Source organism: Vigna umbellata, chromosome 2 (genome assembly GCF_029865625.1).
Source record: "Vigna umbellata cultivar VRB3 chromosome 2, Vumbellata_1.0, whole genome shotgun sequence".
Classification (NCBI taxonomy): domain Eukaryota; kingdom Viridiplantae; phylum Streptophyta; class Magnoliopsida; order Fabales; family Fabaceae; genus Vigna; species Vigna umbellata.
Genome location: NC_142166.1, coordinates 4,103,035 through 4,125,219, shown reverse-complemented (window position 1 = coordinate 4,125,219; position 22,185 = coordinate 4,103,035). Strand labels below are relative to the sequence as shown.

General features: G+C 32.1%; 2 protein-coding genes across 3 annotated transcripts; one reads left to right on the top strand and one right to left on the bottom strand.

Annotated features, from left to right (window-relative positions):
• Positions 1-4,171: 4,171 nt before the first annotated feature.
• Positions 4,172-8,000, bottom strand: LOC124838902 (ATP-dependent zinc metalloprotease FTSH 2, chloroplastic-like). Of its 2 annotated transcripts, none has more exons than XM_088105793.1 (5): positions 7,839-8,000; positions 5,856-7,055; positions 5,470-5,783; positions 5,039-5,279; positions 4,172-4,640 (listed from the first exon to the last, which is right to left on the bottom strand). In XM_088105793.1, the coding sequence occupies exons 1-5, from the start codon at positions 7,998-8,000 to the stop codon at positions 4,299-4,301; spliced, it is 2,259 nt and encodes a 752-aa protein (XP_087961919.1). In that variant the 3' UTR covers positions 4,172-4,298. The 2 variants fall into 2 exon arrangements, with proteins under 2 accessions (XP_087961919.1, XP_047170573.2); XM_047314617.2 differs by having other exon boundaries at positions 7,843-7,980.
• A 6,087-nt stretch (positions 8,001-14,087) lies between these two features.
• EIF4A-III (eukaryotic initiation factor 4A-III) lies at positions 14,088-18,005 on the top strand. The gene is made up of 8 exons (XM_047314619.2): positions 14,088-14,525; positions 15,147-15,387; positions 15,487-15,567; positions 16,402-16,509; positions 16,591-16,710; positions 16,833-17,000; positions 17,323-17,409; positions 17,634-18,005. Exons 1-8 carry the CDS (start codon positions 14,224-14,226, stop codon positions 17,745-17,747), a joined length of 1,221 nt encoding a protein of 406 aa, XP_047170575.1. The 5' UTR covers positions 14,088-14,223; the 3' UTR covers positions 17,748-18,005.
• The last annotated feature ends 4,180 nt before the right edge of the window (positions 18,006-22,185 follow it).

The following is a 22,185-nucleotide window of genomic DNA, read 5'->3' as shown; positions in this document are numbered from 1 at the left end:
AATTCTAAATTAATTTGTTTTGTAAAGAGAAACTAATAGCAAGATGTTAAATAACAATAACCTACAAATAAATAGTTTTTTTTGCCAAAAGATATTTTTTTAAAATTAAAAAAATATTGAGTGAATAGTTTTTGTTTGGTTGCCAACTTGGTTCATTATTAGTTTTGGACCGATTCTCAGTTGATTTCATAACAAACTAAGCTTTCTGGGTTAAATGAATCGAATAATTAATCAATTGACTTTATCAGTTAATGGGGAAAAAATCTTTCTATCAATGACTGTGGTGTGTGTATTTATAACAACAATTATTTATTAAACTTCTTTAGCAATATATTTATAATAACATTATTTTAGATACCTTGCAAAAATAATTATAATACAAAGCACTTATTCTCACAATCTTAATCATATATATGACGATGTAAACAAAGTTCGGCTATAGGTTATATTTAATCTTATATCATTAACTACTTAATCGCTGACTACGGATTAGTCTAACAAGAAATGAGTAAAAAATTTAGAAAATTTAGTGTTGATTTTATTAAATAATAAATAGGAAGTGGCCCTCATGTTGGTTGGCTCACATGAACAAATTAACGTTGAAAAGGTTTATTAATCATTAGCACTATTTTAGAGTAACTCAACCTAGGTCAACCTCGAAAAAATAAAGTTAATTATCTAAATGGTCAAACTCAATTTTATTAATTACGACGTTAATTATTTGTAAATATCATTTTGTCTACATTGTGCTATGTTATAGATGCAATTTGTTAACCGACCTGTTAAAAAAATTATGAACAAAGTGATTTTTTTCATCTTAAAAATGTAAAAGCAACTTATTTTGATATCTTGTCGTATGCTTCTTGATACGATGACTAACAATCATCAGACTTAGATACATTTTTGTTCTTCAAATCTGAGACAAATGTGCCTAAATTTAAAAATGATTTGTAACTCTTCTAGTTTTAAAAGTGGTATTAGAATGAAAATATTAGTCAACCTGCTTGTGACTTCAACATCTTCAACTCTTACCTTTTCTGCCTACATAAGACTAAGAATTTAAAGAATAAGCATAAATTGAATAAATAAAATATATTTATGGCTTAAAGTTTAATTTATTAGTGAAGAGATTTTCAAAAGAATTATAATACTAATAAAAAATAAGTTTAATTTACTTAAAAGATTAACGTTATTTCTAATACAAGATTTTAGTACAATAAATTTATAGATTTTTAGTGTTCAATTTTCTTATTTTCATTTAATATGAGATTTTAAACTCATACTTGAATTTTTAAATCATTAACATGAGCATGATGGTAAAACATGTTTAAGCTAGTAAGTTGGCTTAAAGTTTCTAATCTATTCATTTATTTAAATTAGTTATGTTTAGTCTCCCAAATTGGTGGTTCAAAATCGAATTAACATTTTTTTTATCTAATAAAAAATTACAATAAAGAATAATTTAAAAGATAATATTTCTGTAACATATTACTTAATAATGCAAATATTTAATAATTAATTTAAGTCATTAATACTTACAAATTAAATTTTAATTATTTATTATAATATCATAATTTAATATGTAAGCATAATAATTATTTTAATTAATTCAATTAGAGATATTAATTAATTAATTAATTAAAACTTAAAAATTACCTATAATGTACGGTATTCGTGTTACTAGAAGGGACATTTTTTAATATATGTATTTTCTTTTTCTTCGAGTGTTTTAATTATTATATTCCCATGTTACATTTCATTTTCCTTTTCTTTTCATCTTTCGTTCTGATTTCATAATGTTATGAGTAAATGTATAAATTTAAGCTTAAATTTTCTTGGCAAAAACACTCAAAAATTGGCTAGAATATCACACAATTTTCTTAACAGATTGGTCTTATTATTTTTTTCATTGTTTGAGTATTTATATATGAATCTTTGAAAAAGAGAGTGAAGACATTAAGAAAGTTTTCAAGTTGTTTATCTACTTTTGGATGGAGATGGAATATATCATTGTTTAATAAATAACATGTCACCAATTTTTTTCTTCCTAATTTAATATTTTCCTTTAGCTTTTTGAAAAACTTTAAATCTATAGGAAATTTTATATTTTTGCTATGTTGTTGTTATCTTTAAAGAAAACTTTTGTTAATTTTTTATTTTCATGTTTATCTTTGTTCTGTCTTTCTTTAGGTTACAAATTGGGCTAAAAAAATGTGTTTGGGATTTTCTTGCTGTGTATAAAAAAACTAATATATAAAAATCAATATTTTTTATGTAGAAATTATTATTAACTAATTTGGAATATATAATGAACGAATTGTTTTTTATTAATTTTGCTTATAATTTTTCATAATAATTATTTTTCAAAGATTTTAACACGATATTTTATTCAATATGTGTTTAGTAAGTCAAATCAAATCGATATGAATTATTTGTAACAGAACTAGTAAACAACTTATGTTTAGTCTAAATTACAGTATTTTAATTTAAAATTTCATAATTAATACAAAATTGACAAGTAAACTGATTGTGTTATGGATCAATCTCACGAATATGCTTAATCAACTGAATTGCTTTTTTTATGTGGATGACAATTACGAATTCATTAATTTTCTTTTAATAATTAGATTTTTCTTTTATTTTAGATGAGAATGGAAATGGATAAATGTGAATGGAAATGATAAAAATGAAGATAAGAACGGTGAAGATGAAGATGGATTAAGACTTATAAATGCAAAAAAATAAATTATCATAAAAAAGTTGATAAAAGAAATCTACAAAATCGATGATCCAAATTGCTACCATCATTCTCGCTGGATTATCATTATCTTGTTTGCATGTTCTTAAAGTATTTATGTTTTAAATACACTTTTTTTTCAACATAAGTAACCTATTTATATCTTCTTACTTATAGCATTTAAGCTAAAATTAAATTATAAAAAATTATATAGTTTGCAATAACCATCCAAAAATCACTCATGATGCATCAATTCTACCTAAACCCATATTAATTTTGTCTTGCAAATATCTTTCTTGATATATTTTCAAGTTCTTGATCTTCTGATTTTCACTTCTATATTGACCTTATTTCTACTTATTGTATAATCATCATTTTTTTTAATCTTGTTCTCAAATAATTACCTTTGCCATCAATAGAATATTAGTCAATACTAATCCAGAAAAAAAAAAAAACATTATCCACCTCAATAAAATTATCGACCAAATTGAAAAGGATTTTAAATAATATTGACATAAAAATACCACTAATTTATATTTTTCTAATTGTTTAATTTAAAGTAAAATTTTATATTTGATGATAATTAAATAAAAAATTAAAATAAAACAAAATAAAAGCATTCGTGTCCAAAGAATTAGTTTCTACGTTTATTAGCAGTTCTCTTCTACAATACTCTTAATTTGTTTCTATTCTCTTCTATGCATTTCTCTTCCATTTGATTGAGACCAAATTTCTAAAGAAATGTTAATTATTTAAAAACACTAAAAATAAGAAACAGTAAGAAGACGTAAATAGCAAAACCTTTTCCAAAAACTTTCTCTATCACCTCACATTGTTCTGCCTGTAGTCAAGTCATGAAACATCAAACATCAGCAGGAGAGGAGGAATCAATCCAAAACTTGTACATCACTTAACATTGCCCTTTCCCATAATGACACATCAATTATATCAATCCAACTGTTATGGAGGGGGCAAAAATATCACAGCTACACCATATTTTGACTTTCATGACATCATTCCATTATTTACTTGATTACCCCTCATCACGTTAAATTTCATCATGGAACCTTACCTAATATTTGCCATCATTCTGTGACATAGATATCCAACAAGATCATGGAGAGGGCAGAAAAAGTTACTGCTAAACCACTTTTGACTTTAATGATAATCATTCAATTATTTGCTTGAAATAGACCCTCATCACTTGAATCATTATGCTACCTAAGCTCATTTAACACCCTTTTGTGACATCTAGCAAGATATTAAGTTTTCATTTCTCTACTGTAGAGAGAACTCGAGCAGAACACTGATATTATGTGACATCTCACCAGTTACAATGATAAAATGGGTCTTAATATTATTACTATTCACTAAGGATACATTATGTACTAATTGTGAAGAAACATACATTTTCTGTTGCCAACGTAGAAAAAGTAAAGAAGCAAACTAGGATCTTTTGTCATTACAAAAATTGGAATCGATGGTATATTACAAATATTTCACAATTTCAGAAATCCAACATGTGGAAAGCTAAACTACGTTTCAGTGGCATATAAGCTATTCAAACAGTAATTGGTGAGGGTATTGAAGGAGGGACCCGATTTTCAGCAGGAATTTCAACAAACTCGGACAGGAGAGCTCGGAATTCATCTCCACTCATTGTCTCCTTCTCCAGTAGAACTTCCACAATCGTATCAATTGCTTCTCGGTTGTTCCTTATTTGGCTCAATGCAATTTCATATGCTTCATCTGAAATTCTCTTGATAGCAGCATCAATGTCTTCGGCAAGCTTTTCTGACATTGAGTTTCTTGCCATCATTCTCATGATCACATCTGCACTTTGAGCCGATGAGTCCATGAGTGACCAAGGACCAATATCAGACATTCCGAATGTGGTTACCATCTGCAAGAGTATCATTTACATTTATTAGATAAACAAAAATTGTAATCTTAAGAATAAGGGAGAATAAGAAAGATTATTTTGACAATGAGTATTAAAAATGCATCCTCCCAAATAAAGAAATGTCATTCTTGCAGTTAACTAAAAACAAGAATTGAGTTTTAAGCATTAAAAAAAATATTTTGACAAGACCCCATTTCAGCTCTCACCAATTAATTAGATCTAGATAAATAAAATACTGAATGTACTGATAAATTATATCCAAATTCATATTGCACTACCAATTCTGTATAGTCTAAAATACTGCTAGCATCCGTCCCCGCCAAAAGCAAACAAGAAAAGAAAGGAGAACAAGTGAAAACTGGTGCATCACAACAGAAAATAAAGTCATGAACACCAACCTGTTTGGCCAAACTGGTTATTTGCTGCAAATCACCAGCTGCTCCAGTTGTAACCTCAGGCTCACCAAAAATCACTTCCTCTGCTGCTCTGCCACCTAGTCCACCAACAATTCTTGCGAAGAGTTGTTGCTTGGAGATCAGCGTTGGGTCATCAGCAGGAATAAACCAGGTAAGACCCCGAGCTTGCCCACGAGGAACCAAGGTAACCTTTTGCACAGGATCATGACCAGGAGTCAAAGTTCTGCAAGTACAGACAGATATTTGAGAACAATTTTATTGTTCATTAGAAGAACCACTACTTTTTTCTGGATTGCACTTATATACAAGTGTAACACCAGTTTATATAGGCATAGCACCTTGCTTTTATTGCCATCATACACATTTACTTAAAAATCATACACATTTGAACTACACCCTGATTTTTGGCTTACCCACAAATAGCATGCCCAACTTCATGATAAGCCACTAAGCTTTTGCTCTTCCCATCTGTCATCACTGTTCCTTCCATTCCAGCCACAATCCTATCAATAGAATCATCAATCTCTTTGGATGAAATAGCTGCCTTTCCGCGACGACCAGCTAGGATAGCAGCTTCATTCAGCAGGTTTGCCAGATCAGCTCCACTAAAACCAGGTGTTCTCATAGCAATTACTTCAAGTGAAACATCAGCTTCAAACTTTTTATTGGTACCATGAACCTTTAAAATTTCAGTCCTTCCCCGAATATCTGGAACATCAACTGTCACCTGCAAAAAAGCACTACATTCAGAGATTGGCTCACACAAATGTGTATTAAGCATTAGCTAATATAATCTTACCTGTCTATCAAATCGGCCTGGCCTTAACAATGCAGAATCAAGAATGTCAGCCCTGTTAGTAGCTGCAATGACAATGATACCCGTATTACCCTCAAATCCATCCATTTCTGTCAAAAGTTGGTTGAGGGTCTGTTCTCTTTCATCATTCCCTCCACCAATTCCAGTACCCCTTTGCCTTCCAACAGCATCAATTTCATCGACAAAAACAATGCATGGAGCATTCTCTTTGGCCTTCTTGAATAAATCGCGGACTCGGGAAGCACCAACACCAACAAACATCTCCACAAACTCAGAACCTGAGATTGAAAAAAATGGGACACCTGCTTCACCTGCAATAGCCTTTGCTAAAAGTGTCTTCCCAGTTCCAGGAGGACCAACAAGAAGAACACCTTTTGGTATGCGAGCCCCAACAGCAGTGAATCTCTCGGGCTTTTTAAGAAATTCCACCACCTCCATAAAATCCTGTTTGGCTTCGTCCACTCCAGCAACATCGTCAAATGTCACTCCAGTATTAGGCTCCATTTGAAACTTGGCTTTGGATTGACCAAAAGCAAGAGGAAAGCCTGATCCACCAGGACCTCCAACTCCTCCTGATGATCGTCTTGACAGAAAGAACAATCCTCCAATCAAAATTAGAGGGAAAGCCAGGTTCCCAATCAGGTTCGCTAACGGAGATCCTGTCTCTTCTTGGCCATTGTGTGCGGCAAAGTCAATGTTCTTTTCCCTGAATTTCTGAAGTAGCTCTTGGCTAAGTCCGGGAAGTTGGACACGCACTCGCTGCACTCTATTACCCAACTCAGGAGATACAGCCTCCACAATAGCCGAGGTTCCATTCTCATACAGATCCACTTTTTTAACTCTATCCTTGTCCAAATACTCAAGAAACCTAGAATAAGACAGTCTGGAGGAGGATGCCCCTTGTTCATCAGCGTAAGCTTTCCCACTTCCTAATAGTACCGGTAAGCCAACTCCGACATTCAACAATTTCAAAAATCCTCTTCTCCCTTCATGTTTTCTTTGATCCAATGATGCCTTGACCAATATTGTCTTTGATTCCTTATTCAGTGATGAAAGTCTATGAGATGAGAAGAGATGTCTTCCATTGACTTCCTTGCCAAGAATTATTTTATTGCTCTGTGTATATAAACCACTCCCACCAAGGCATGCCAATGATGCTGCCATCCGTGTCAAGAAGAGGACCTGAAATATGAGTCATTTAACTGATCATATCTGTGATTAGCAGGAAAAAGCATAGCGCAGAAATAGCATCGGCGATTGTCAAGCAATTCCTTCTTACACAACGCCACAACAGTAAATTCAGTCTACCAACTCAAAAAAAAAACTCATCTACATAAATTGTGCCCTTGGAAATTCTAGCTATGAAAAGAAACAAGCTATAGAAGAACAAAAGTTCAGCAGAACGAACAAGTGGACGACGGATCACGCAAGAAGCCAATTTCAGATCTTAGGATACAACATTTTTTACGAAAGCAATGTATTCATAAGAGTAGAATATACAGCATGTAATAGTTATCAGTAAACTTCTCTTTTCTCCTTTCCTTGTGAATCAAATATACATATAAACTTAATCTAATGGTATGTAGCGACTTAAATATACTAGCATATGACACCTATTATGCTATCAAACCAATCAACAGGAGAAACTCAAGATAATTTAACAGGAAAATAACACACACAAAAAATATAAACCAGAGCCAATACTGCAAATATATACAAAAACAAATATGCAATCGGAACAAACTTTTTCTCACAATCTCTGGAGTTGTAAGCAGTCTCCATTAACAACTTCAAATATGAAAACTTTGGCTCAAAGGGTCCCCCATTAACAACTCCAACAATCAAATTATTGACATAACAAACAAGTATATAAAATTGGTAATTAAGGGTGCAGTCAAGAAGAGCTCAACACTACAGAAAGATGGGAGAGACCCATGAAGAGTAGAGGGCAAAGGAAGAACTCACATACCAGAAAACGAAGAATCTGAGAGTGAGTGTGGAGAAGGGACAGAGAAGAAGAGAAGTGAGATAGTGGAAGAAGCTACGGAGGTGCAAGAGACGTGTTTGGGTTTCAGATGGAAACGTGGAAAGAAAGAGTAGTGGGATGTGACTGGGAAATGTGTACATTTTCGTGATCTTACTCTTAAAGATTGATTTTCTTGGGAAAGGTTTTTAATAAATTTAAAAAAAATTTAAGTATAAACATTTTGATTTATTCTTATAATTTCTGTAATTTAATATTAAATTACTCCTTAAGATATAATCATTCACCTTTTTTACATCAAAGTTTTACAATATAATCAACTAATTTGTCAATTTCTTCAATGAATGAATTGTAACGGGATCTCACTGCCCATTGTTTTAGGAGAATGGTAAAAAAAAAATTTAAGAATCACTGTAGATTGAATATTAAAAATAATGCGCGAACAATTCCTTTTATTTTGTTAACCAATCGATCTATTTAAAGTCTGGTTTATTCAATAGAAGCTTTAAATTTATACGTTTAAAGAACATACCTAATTAAACAAGTTTGTGAAAAACTCTGATGGGTAATTTTTTTCCACCGAAATAGGTTATTTACCCTTTTCATATTAAATATTAAATATTATATATATATATATATATATATATATATATATATACATGTTTAGCATACTTGTGTTTTTATATAATATCTTGATAAAATAATAATTTCATATTATAAATAAAATAAACTTTTGAAATAAAAATATAATTATTAAGTAAAAATTTAATTTGTTGAACTATTTAAATTTGATATTTTAGCTTGTTTGCAAATGTTAGAATTTGTTTAAATATACTTTTTCTATAACCATTTTTAAAGAAAAAACTATGGATTTTGTTCTTACATAGTAGTCGATAATGTATTTTGTAAAGGTTTCAACAACTCCACAAACGTCACCAACTTTTGGTATTAAAAAGTGTTCTTTGTTCTTTTTATTGCTCATCTTTCGTAAAATGAATGGAGGTTGCGTTTGCAAAAGACACTCAGTCTCTCATCAGCAAAATAATAAATGCATAATTAATGAGAACATGAATAAAATATGTTGATGATTGTGTTATTTATAATGTTATTTATGATGTTTGTCGCCTTTTACTTGGATGAGTACGGACTTAGGTCCAATGACTCATTTACCTTATTAGAGCAAGTGTTTTATAGTATCCTTATAATAGCTATAAAGTAGTCAATACATCATTAGCTCTTATAGATCGATAGGTAACCACCCATGATGCCTAGTAGTAGTCACATATCATGCTGACTAAACATGTTTAAGTGTCGACATTTAAGATGTATTCAATTGTAAATTGTGCAACATTATCCAAGGACGAGACCAATACTAGAAAAGTCGAGGAGTACTTAGCCATTAACACCAATCCCAATTTTTTTCATGACATGTTAAAGGCATGTAAATTAAGAGAATCAAAAAATGGTAGTTGGTCCTCAACTTCTAGTTTGTCAGCCACAAAATCGATACCTGGTAGTCGTCCTATAGAGTTTTCCAAAAAGAAATTGTATCTTTAGTTGTAACCTTGCAGGTATAGTAGTCCCCTAACCTTGAGCAACATAGTGACGAAGATGTTGTAATGATTAAGTGTCAAGAATGTCGTGGTGAAGGAGGTGCAAAAATATGACTTATGTGTTGTACATGAAACAATGCATTTCTTTGAAGGAGAATAGTCATAACTCTTAGCCATTAGATCTAGATAGATATAAACGATTGAGGGAGAGGGGTGCGCAAGCAAAACGTTACAAAAATTATTATAAATAAGGGCTTTATTTGACATAATTCATCACCAAGTTCCAAAAGATTTCTCTAGAGTCGTCATCTTTACGAGGAGTTCATCCCTTCAAAGGTCGATTACTTGAAAAATCAATTACTTATAGATCCAAATGTATGTCTTATAGTGGTTCAAACACGAGCTCTAGAGAGGCGTCAAATAGTAATAGTAGTGTTGATAGTTAAGTGTCAGTGTTGTCTCGGACACATCTTCGTCTCGTGGTATAGGGCTCGAGACATTGTGTTCCTTAGAATGGTAAGCGTTATTGATAATGTTTGTCATGGTCGAGAGAGGTATGAGGAGAAGTTCTTCTTCGTGCATATAGCATTTTTTCTTCGGTTACATGTCCAACTACCCTTTGACAAGTTTTCATTCTAAACATTCTATAGTTTGTATTCTCATTATGCTTTTGACATCCATAATTTATCTATCACTATATTTAGCCAATGCACATCCAAAATCCAAATAAAGTTTAGTAATCAGACTTTAATTATCACTTGCCTTAATAGCAAATACAACACTAATAATGATTTATCTTTATTGTCAATATGCATGTTGATTTTCTCCATATTGAAAATCATCATGTTGAATTCATCTACTAGTTTACTAATTGCCTTTTCACTAGTAATCTTATATAAACACAATGGCTTATTTAGATACAAATTATTTACTAGAGACTTCATCATATAAAACTTTTTGAGCTTTATCTATAACCCCATTGACAGTCTTATCTTATTCAACACCTTATAACCAACAATATTTTCTTATCCTTCTCAACCAAAACAATAGAAAGTTTGCATTCACTTTCTATAATACTAAAAGACCTTATCAAACAATAAGGGTGCACATCTTCGATTACTATAATCCAAAATAGTTTTTTCCTAATGAATTTCTCAAATTTGTACTTTATTGTAAACATTGGATCATTATATGCTCATCATAGTATGATATGAATTCAACACAAGTTCATTGGAGTGACACAATTCAAGAATACCTCAAACTCATCATAAAATTAAGCAACAAAATTGAAATTGAAAATTTGAAAAGTTTAATAACGTATCAATAATTCAATATAAGCAAGTTTATCTCTCTCAAATAACTAAAAAGAAAACTTTGGAATTTACGACTAAAGTTGTACCATCTTATATTAAAAATGAATATTTTTATTTAACCAACATCACATCACATGGATCTTAAACAAGATTACTTCCTTTTATATATATATATATATATATATATATATATATATATATATATATATATATATATATATATATATAACAAATATAATTGACAATATGAATCACAATGTAGATTACTCCATAAAAATCATGACACATGACACACATTTATCATACTAACTTTATTAATTAAAACATAAACAAAACTATTATATAATATAAGCTTATGAAACCTAAAGTATTTCACACGCTTATCATTAAATGACCCACAAAACAGATGTTATGAAACCTTAAAAAAAAACTTTTTTATTGAACCAATGTTAATGAAACACCATTACAAAATAAAGACATGTTGAATCAGGAAGGAAAATCATGAATGCATGTCTGTAATATAATAATATACTTCTGTAATGACTTTTTTTTCCTTTATAGTTATTAATAACATGGAAGCATACTAAAAAAATTTGAATTTTGGGATGATAATTATTGTTGGAGAAAAGTTAAGAGTTTTTTTAATGAATCAATTATCAAGCATAACAAGTCTATAATCACATACCATCACAATTAATATCTGGAAAATATTCACATATTGACTTAATACGTTAAAAAATAATTATTTCATAATAATTTGTTAAGTTTATTCTAAACCCTCAATTTGAATCATCTTCTTAATTTTAATAACTTTAATGGGTAGGAACCATATATCACAGTTTACCTTAAACTCGAAGTTTAAATCAAGTAATGAGATATCCATTACATTTTTCATCCTACTTTTGAAAGTATATATTTATTTAGAAGAAATGAAAAAAAAAATTAGTCATGTTTCATTGATCAAAAGAACTTAAAAAACCTTCCAATAGTTGATCTATGTTAAGGAAAACTTAATATAAATGCTTATAAAATAATCTAATCCTCATATGTAATATTATTGAGCCTAAATAAATAATGATATTGAGTTTTCCCCTACATACGTTTATAAATAGTATTGTTGCTTGCTTCACGCAAGACATTGTTGTATGAATATGGATTCTCTATTTTTGTAAATCTTTTGAAACTTGAATCTCATTTTATACACGTCACTTTACTTACTATTATTTTTTCTTAAGTAAAAAAATTATTTCATCAATAATTTTGTATTGTAATTATATTATTTTATGATTGATACTCTAATCTTAAAATATGTTTCATTTTTTGAACTTCATAAAAACTTGTTTTTTTCCCGCTCTAATTAAACTTAATAATATGAGAGAAGATCTTACATATAACATAAAAAATTTCAGAAGCAAAGCATTAAATTGAAAAATTAATAGTGCAAGTCTATTAAATTAACTACAACTATAAAATTAATTGGGTAATAACATGTCCATGCATTTAAATTTTATTTCTATAAAACTAAATAAAATTATCAGTTATTTAGGAATTCCAAAAGATGCCAAGAAAAATAAAAATTCAAAATTGAAGCGATTTTACTGTTCACACAGTTTTGTGAGTGAGGAATTAAGCTTTCTTTCGTTTTTGCTTGAGAGAAAAAGCAATGATGGACGACGACAGATTTGCGGGATGGATGGATTTTTGGTCACCCGCGATGGTGAAGAGATTCGAAGGGATTTATTGTAAAAAGTCACATGTACCCTCATAGTTTTATTAAATTCCATCAGTTGTTTGCTGTTGGCTCTTTTGCATTGACGATGAAGAGAAAATCGTGAGGTTAGTAAGGTAGTGTCTTGTTTGTACAAATTTACTGTTGTTTTTGACTTGCAGGGTTGTAGATGGGGACGAAGAAGGAGCTTCTACAGGTTGATGGCATGAAGAAGGAGGGGGTTTGAGAGCGAAAGAAGACGATGAACAGTGCTTGGAATGAAGTATGAGGGTGGCGTATTAGGTTTCAAAGTGGTATTCGGTTCCACTCCTGGGAAGTTTTTTCAAAAGCTTTGTATTCGGTTCGCTACTACGTATCTGGTTCCAGCGAAGCGAAAAAAATTCACGAAGCATATGTATTTGGTTATGTAGGAGTGATATTCGGTTCCCAAACCGAACTTCGAACAACTGCTGAAAGTCTTCGGCCGGTGAAACTTCGAAACCGTTTTGTAATTGATGATGGGGTTTTGGGAGTGAAGGGGCCAAGTGAGGTGGCCTGCAAGAGGGAAAAAGTGGCCGAGTGCAAGAGAAAGAGAGTGTATGAGTTTGGGAAGAAGGGTACGATTTCACTCTTCAGACCATCTCTCCATTTCGAAAGGATTTGCACTGATTTATGAATAAATGACTTATATGCCCTGTACCATTATTAAAAATTCTAAGACAATGTGCAGTCTTGCATAATATAAAAAAACGATAATATTAACGTTTGAAAGTGTATTGGATTCTTAAGTGCACTGTTGGATTCCACTGAAGCGCTTTTTGTGTCAAATATAAGGCATAACTACTTATTTTAAAATTATATTAAGAAAAAAAGACTTTATTTAATTAAATAAACTATATTATTTTAAAGTATAGGTTTTCTATTTAAACTTTTATCATCAAAATAAAAGTATATTTTAACTTTTTAATCTTAAAATTATACTAAGCTAAAATATGGTATTGTTTAAATAATTATTAATTTTTTTACATTTTAAAAATTAATTTTATTAATTATTTTTAATTTTTTACTTTTTATAAACATTTTTTACAATTAAATATAACATTAACAAATATCATTTTATATTACTTTAATAACTAGGGACATTTTAGTAATCTTTAATTTCTATTAATTAAACAAATTTTTTCTTCTTATACTAATTCTCACAAACTTTACTCTCGACTCTCTCTCTCTCGAATCTACTCTCAATTACTCACAAATCCACTTAAAAAAAACAACAAAAATATTATCCTCAAATTTATTCAAATCATCTCCCCCAAATCACCTCAGAAGAACAAAGCCTAATGAGATAAAATTTCCCAATTATTTTATCTTATTTTTATCAATAGCATATCTTATTATATGTATACTCTCAAATAGGTCTACGAATATTGTCGATTAAACCTTTGGTAGAAATAACTATTTTTTATTAATTCGGTGTATTTAGTTTAATTTATTTTTATAAAAACAATAATGTGTATGTAGAAATATTTTAATTTTAAAAATAAAAAAAATGGTCCTCTAACTTAAGAAAGGGTTAATTATAATCACATTTAGCCTAAAATTATATAGTGAAACTGAGGATAAAGCTGAAGCAGACTCAACAGAAAGGTTACGTTATGTTATGGGCCACACGCATTATAATATAGGTTTGAACCTGACTTAGGGCTGCAGCACTGTGAACTCATCTCCCAAATTTTCGTTGCCTCCTACCACTCTCTCCAACCCAAACCAAATCGTTGTGCGGCGGCGGGCGATGGCGACAACGTCGGTGGTGCCGGCGAACCGGCGGAGGGCGGTGAACGCGGCGGAGGACTTGGACTTCGAGACGACGGAGGGTGTGAAAGCGATCGCGAGCTTCGAGGAGATGGGGATAAAGGACGATCTGCTCCGTGGAATCTACCAGTACGGCTTCGAGAAGCCCTCTGCCATTCAGCAACGGGCCGTCACGCCAATCATTCAGGGCCGTGACGTTATCGCCCAGGCTCAATCCGGAACCGGCAAAACCTCCATGATTGCCCTCACCGTTTGCCAGGTTGTCGATACCTCCGTCAGAGAGTAAGTAACCTTCGTTTCTTCTGTTTTATTTGCCCTCTCTTTGTTACCAGAGTTTGAATTTCTAGGTTAGGGTTTTTCACGGTTTCGTCGCCGTTTTCGGTATTCCTGGGAATTGTTAACGAACAATAGGTATTAGTGTGGTGTTGAGATAGGTTCGAGATTTTAAACTGCCTATGCAGCTGAAATTGCAGTCACAGACGGCAAAAACCTTGACGTTGCGACTGAAATTGTGTTTGTTTGGAGGCGTATTTTGAAAAGCTTGCTCGTGGCAAACAAGAGACTTTGGTTAGGTGCTGATAGAGGGTTAATTTTTGAGTTTAAGGGAATATTCTGAAAATTAAGATTCTTTTCTTAAGAATGGTTAAGAATGGAAGGAATGAAATTGATAGGTTGTCCAGAACTGTTCGGATTATTCATTTTGAGAGGATTGAGTAACAACGTAAATTTAAAAATGAAAACTGTTGTTTGTGTCATTTTCCTACGGAAGCCTCCAGCCAACCTACTCTAAGAATGTTTGTTCAAGTTGTATGTGTGTGTGTTTTTCTTCTGACTGAGTGTATTATCTTTTAGAGTTTGTTGACTAAGTATTTATTTAGGGTTATTGTTTTGTTATTTTTGAAGGGTTCAGGCTTTGATATTATCACCAACAAGGGAACTGGCCTCTCAGACTGAGAAGGTTATATTGGCTATTGGGGATTTCATTAACATACAGGCACATGCTTGCATTGGAGGTAAAAGTGTGGGTGAGGATATTAGGAAACTTGAGTATGGAGTTCATGTGGTGTCCGGAACTCCTGGCCGAGTCTGTGACATGATCAAAAGGAGAACATTGCGCACGAGGGCTATCAAGATGCTAGTTCTGGTGAGTTCATTGCTTCCACTTGTGAATAGTTGGTTTCAAATTTATTTTGTTTTCATGTGTCTAGGACTTTCATATATATCTTTTTGCTTTTGGTAACAGGACGAATCTGATGAGATGTTGAGCAGAGGATTTAAAGACCAAATTTATGATGTGTATAGATATCTCCCCCCTGACCTTCAGGTTCTGTTTCCCTTGTTGTCCTCTTTTCTATTAATGTGTACGAGTTTTGGAATCAAATTTCTGCAATTGTTGAGGTGCATAGTAGTAGTTAATTTTGGGCAACCGTTTACCAGAGAAGAATAACAAATATTGTTTGGGTTCATGATAAAATTTATGACAAGTTCTTATGTTATAAAAGCTTGTTGAATAAGTTCATATCTTGTACTCAACCACACCCTAAGTTGCTTCACTATAGCCTAAGGAATGGCAATGAAAGAAATGACATTGAAGCAAAAACCATAATTCCAATTCAGAATAACTTTGCCATCAAATAGGGATATGGGAGGTGTGCTGTGAATGAATGTCGGTTAGAAAACTGCATTTCATGGTTGACATCATTTAGAAGTGTGACATTGATGGGGAAATAAACTGTGGCCAGAATTCAAGGATAAATGGAGAATGGGGGTTCTGAAGCCTCTTTTTTTAAATTTTGTTTGTTTATAATTTCCAGTTAGTTCAACTTTTCATTTCATTAAAAACTATGTACCTAAAATCAATGACGTTAAAATTTAAGTCAATAACTAAATAGTGGGGCTTCTGCTTTTCATCACAGTAAGTGGCCAGCACTGATCATTTGATTGTTACACAATTCATAAATTAACTAGCTAGGTGAGTTTATTTTATAACTTAATTGGATGCATCTGCAGGAACCCTAGTCTATGTTACTGAAGTGATTCGTATTCATATTGCTCAAACTGCATTCTCGTGGATCATTGTTGTTTGGATTCTTTTGAAGCCTGATTAATGTTGTAAAGTATATTGTAGTGTTTGAATAACCGAGTTTTAACTGTGTAGGTTAACTTGATTTCTGCTACCCTTCCTCATGAAATACTCGAAATGACAAACAAATTCATGACCGATCCTGTAAGGATCCTTGTAAAACGTGATGAATTGACATTAGAGGTAAGCAAGCATTTTTCATATTCTTATTGGTGCTTGATTTTAAATGGATATTGATGCAATTGCCCCACTCTACGATTACAGGGCATCAAGCAATTTTTTGTTGCAGTCGAAAGGGAGGAGTGGAAGTTTGATACCCTGTGTGATCTTTATGATACACTCACCATCACTCAAGCTGTTATATTCTGTAACACCAAGCGGAAGGTACATGAGAACTGTCAAACATTTCCTACTAGGATAGGCCATCACTTCAATCACACTGAATAATTGTTTTTTGGACCCGTCTCTGTTTGCTTGTTATGATAGTTTCTATCCTGTTGGTACAGGTTGACTGGTTAACTGAAAAAATGCGTAACAATAATTTCACTGTCTCATCAATGCATGGTGACATGCCTCAGAAAGAAAGAGATGCTATTATGGGAGAATTTCGTGCTGGAACAACTCGGGTACTAATAACAACTGATGTTTGGGCCCGTGGTCTTGATGTACAGCAGGCAAGTTGTGGTGTCGGTCTTTCTTGTATTTACTTTCCTTTGTTTTATCTGCTGTAGAATAAGATAAATTCACATCATTTATATCCGAAATGTGTGGGTATGTGATAATATGTCATGAGTCAATAACCCTATTCTTGGTTGCTTATATTGGCTATTTGTTTTTGTTCTTAATAAATTCAATTGAATGTAACTTTTGATAACCAAGTTGATCAATATCAACTGAAATATATTTTGAAATTCTATTGTTAATTAATGTTGAACTGTATGTACATGATGGAGGAATTAATCGCTGATATTGTCATGCATTTACTTTTGTTATCAGGTGTCTCTAGTTATCAATTATGACCTTCCAAACAATCGAGAGCTTTACATTCATCGAATTGGTCGCTCTGGACGTTTTGGGCGAAAGGTACTGGGAACGTTTAAATAGTTGAAGTAATGTTGTTTGTTTAGTTTAATTTTTATATAAAAAACTTTGTTTTTGCACTCAAACAAATTTGAGAGATTATCTATTGTTTCGTGGTCGTAGTACTCTTTGTTTCCGTTTGGTTGCATGTTCTTTTTGCCATTAACTCTTGTCTGTCTTATATAATATATATTACTACTTGTAATTGGTCCAATCCTGGTTTGCAGGGTGTTGCAATAAATTTTGTGAAGAGTGATGACATCAAGATATTGAGAGACATTGAGCAATACTACAGTACTCAGATTGATGAAATGCCAATGAATGTTGCTGATCTTATATAATATTCCTCGCGGTCTTCTGGGTGGAGTGGGTTTATCATACCTTGTGGTAGGGAATAGTGTTTGAATGTGGTTTCTTGCTGGAATGCATTCGTGATGCTCTTGTAAACATTGACATTTGGTCACATTAGAGTTTTTACCAGAGTGATTGACTGTACCTGAGTTAGTGTTTTCTTTCTGATGAGGTTGAGAATTGAGATTAATGTGTAAATTGTGTTGAGACGTTTCATCTAATGTATTACTCTTGATATTGAATTTGTATTTACGCTTCAAAAGACATTTCATACCTGATTTTTTTTTTAATTATTCAGCCCATTTACGGGCACATAGAGTTTACTGTAGTTGTCTTATTATAGCTGCCAAGAAGTGGGGATCAAGAAACCTCGTATCGAGTTGCTGTGACTCTAATTTCGAATTGAATGACTTTGGTGAATGGATAGTGAAATTCTTGGAATGACTGCAACGAATGAGGGTATGAGTTTGGAATTTCGAGAAACTCAAAATCTATCTCCCTCAAATAGTATCCACATCCTCCCAAAATCAGTCATTCAATTTAGTATTTTTTTTATCCTCTCATCCCTCACAAATAGGGATGGATACCTATTTTAATTGGGCTGTCTTACAAGCAACTTATAAAAGTAAAGCGTATTAGCTTCCACGTTTTTGACTGAAAAATTGATGGAAAAACATGAATTGACGCCATAGGGAAAACTCAAGACCTTCTGAAACTCTTGTGTTGCTTCTGACCGACTAGTGCAGTAAAGATTTAAATTAATAACTCAATGTAAGGGACACAAGTGAAAGACAGGAATTAAGTTTGCGCAACCAACACGTGTGATGACCACTGAAACATGTACTCATTCAAAGTATATCACTACAAAATTAGACATAACATGTAACTATATGGGTCAATAATTCCTTTCATCGAATCGAAATCAAAACAATTATTCCCTCAACATATGTAAAATAAAATTATTGAAGTAGGGTAGGATCTCAGACCCATAAGACCCTTTTGTAAAACTTTAATAATAATGTGACCGTGAGATTAAAAAAATAAATTAAAACTTACTGTTATCAAGAAGATGATCTAAGGACATGCAAAGAATCGAGAATCGGGGCTGTTTCTTTCTGCACCCTATAAAATTTCTCCATGTATCCCATTATTTTTTATTTTATTTTCTGAACTAAATAAATTCTAGAAACCTTTTTCCTAAAAACTCTCACCACTTATATTCTGGAAAAATGTTTCGATAATTGATTTAGTAGATTCAGGAAAATAAAATCCAATGTAATAGGGTGTAGAGAGAATTTTGATAGGTGCAAATCGAAGTCGCATCTTTCTCGGATACCGACTTTTGGGCCCAATAACATGGAAAGGCCATGAGTGTTACTTCTTCTACCACCACATATTGTTTTCTACACTTTTTCAATTTTTTTTAATTATAAAAATATCTTTATTTACTTTTACCCTTTACCTTTTATATTTTTTTTTTAAAATTCTAATTTTTTACTCTCTTATTCACTTAGGCACATCACATCCCCACCCAGTACTCTTACTTTCTCTCTTCCTCTCTTATTCTCCTGTCTCTCTTTTCCCAAATTCTCATCTTCCTCTTTTCCCAATTTATCATTTTCGTCAATGTTCTCTTCTCCTTTGCTTGGTTCATGCTGGTGCTTGGTTGGTGGTGGGTTTTCCTTGATTTATGGTGGATTCATGGTGTTGTGGGGTTTGATGCTTCCTTTATTGTCTCCAATATAGGTTAGTGATTCTATATGCGTCTCTGTTTTGTGTTTACTTTATTGTTGCGTAAACGGATTCTTTTATTTTCTTTTTAACTTTTAGTTTATTAACTTATTGATTGATTTGTAAATTATTTTTTAAATACTTTTAGAGTTAAGTAATTATATTTTAACTATAATTATATTTTAAGTAAATTATGTATTTATAATTAAATTAATTTTGTTTTATTTAATGAATTAATTATTATTAATTTAATTAAAGTTAATTGATTTTGTTTTGAATTGTTTTATTTTTAAAGAAGAACAATTATAAGGAGAAGGAAAAGAAGAAGAATTTGATTTTGGTGGGAGTGGTGAAGTACAGGGTGTATTTATATACTGGTGGAAGCCATTAATGAAGTAATTGGAAGTTGGAGAAAGTTAAAATTTTTAAGTGCAATATTAAATATTAGGAAAGGAGAAAAGAAAAATTAAAAAATGCAGGAAACACGTGTTGTGGTGGAGGGAGTAACGCTGAAAGTCCATCTCACGGTAAACACTTCACTTGTTCTCCCTTTTACTTCCCATTCATTATTTTCTATCAGTGTAATGAAAATTTGTTTACCCTAATCATATTTTTCTAGAGGACCAAAGATATACTTTATAATATTAGCAGAAGAAACACATTAGAAGTTGTCATGATAAAATATCTACGCTTCTATACATTACATTTGCTATATGCATTTTTATATTTTCAAAATAGTTTGATTTTTTGTTGTCTATACTAAAAAAAAAGAAAATAAAAGTGGTAAAATTAATAGGAGTTTATCCTTTCTTCTATCTCATATTTTTTTACATGCATTTAACAAATCTATGGACAACACTAACTCTTTTTTTTTATGTGAGAAAAAAAAAATTCATCAAATACGTGTTAAAAAGATAGCTTGTGGAAGCAATTGTCATCGTTGTTAAAAAGATAACTCAAATATACTAGGTTAGACTTCAATTTTCGACCTCCTAACTTTTGGGATGGACCGACCTTCTTGTTCATTGTGTCTTTTTAAATTAAAAATTAAAATATTTTTTAAATATTAATTTTCTGTATTATACTATTTCAAGATACAAATATGTAACAGTTTATATTTACCTGTTTTAATTATTAATTATAACATAATCATTTAAAAAATAAAGGTGTAACATCCCAAAAATACAGTGTAAAACCATATAATAAAGTCATCACATGTTAATAATAATACAGATCAGTTCAACGCTCGGCTATATGCGATTACGACCGAACGACCTTACATACCATCAGAGAATTTAAAACCACTACTCTAACTGTCACAAGACTGAACGTTTTTACAAAATACCCTAATACCGTACGGTCTTTACAAAATATAAAACCAACACCAGACCGAACGTCCCTAAGGTTCGGCCTTCAATTCCGTTACATCTTCCAACACTTCTTCCAGTAGCTCTTCTCCTTCTGCTTACATCCACACGGATGATCATTGCAACAGGACAACGACAGGACGCACAATACAGACAAAGATGATAAACAGGGTAAGCTTATGTAATTTAATTTATTCAATCACCACATACAACATTCATAACAAAACCAACAACGACCACATCATAATTCATACATCCATGCATGCAAATAACGATCACGTGACTCTAACTGTCCAAACTGTATGAATCCTGTGTAGCTACAACGTTCGTGCACCCGGGTGATGTAGTAACTGGGATACCCTCAACAGTTGCCACCCGAGGTCGATCCGTTCCGTCCAAGTTAACCTTATGGACTAGGACCTCCTGCCATTCCCACACGGGACTTACTCCTCTCTATATGAGAACGAGTAATCATGGAATATCAGGATGAACGCCCGCTAAGCTTTGCCCACATTCATACTTTACCAATCAATAACCACTTTCTGAGATATTCCTCCCTGGAATACTCGTCCAAAATCCACTATTTCATACACATCACATCTCAATTTTCCTCATACTTAATCATCCATACATTCAAATGAAATAAGATCATACGCTCTTATCATAGCCCAAGTACAACTGGAAATAACGCTTCTTAAAAACTAACGAGACTGAGCGTTACTCATCTACTACAATAAACAGACTCCTAAGAGTTCAACCGGACGCCACGAAGCCTAGGCCGAGTACTAAGACTCTAGGCCGAACACCTTTTAAAGACCAACACTGATTTACACTAAATACTAATACTGATGAGAAACTATGGAGTAACGAACGCTATCTAGTTTGAATGAATACTTTAATTCTAAGCACAGTAATAATATATTAAAGAAAACACGACCCAACGCTTGGTTTAAGACCGAGCCCTGTAGAAACCGAACACTATTGGACGAGCGCTGGTCCAAGACCAAATGCTTATCAGGAACGAGCACTACTGAGACTGAACGCTTGATTCAAGACCGATCACTAATAAACTCACATAAAACGAATGAATATAAGTCTATACAATTGAGCCACCACTTATTATGAATGAAAAGAACGATAAGGTCTATGACCTTGAGTAGTATATGACACGTTCACTAAACTGTTCATGAAGTCTAAATGAAAACTACACTTAGGCTGATCACTCATATTTACACATCTACTATTATAACACGCTCTTCATTAACGAAATCCTTTCTATAAGAAGAACTTAACATGAACGGACTCTCAACGAAAATTGAACGATGAATAC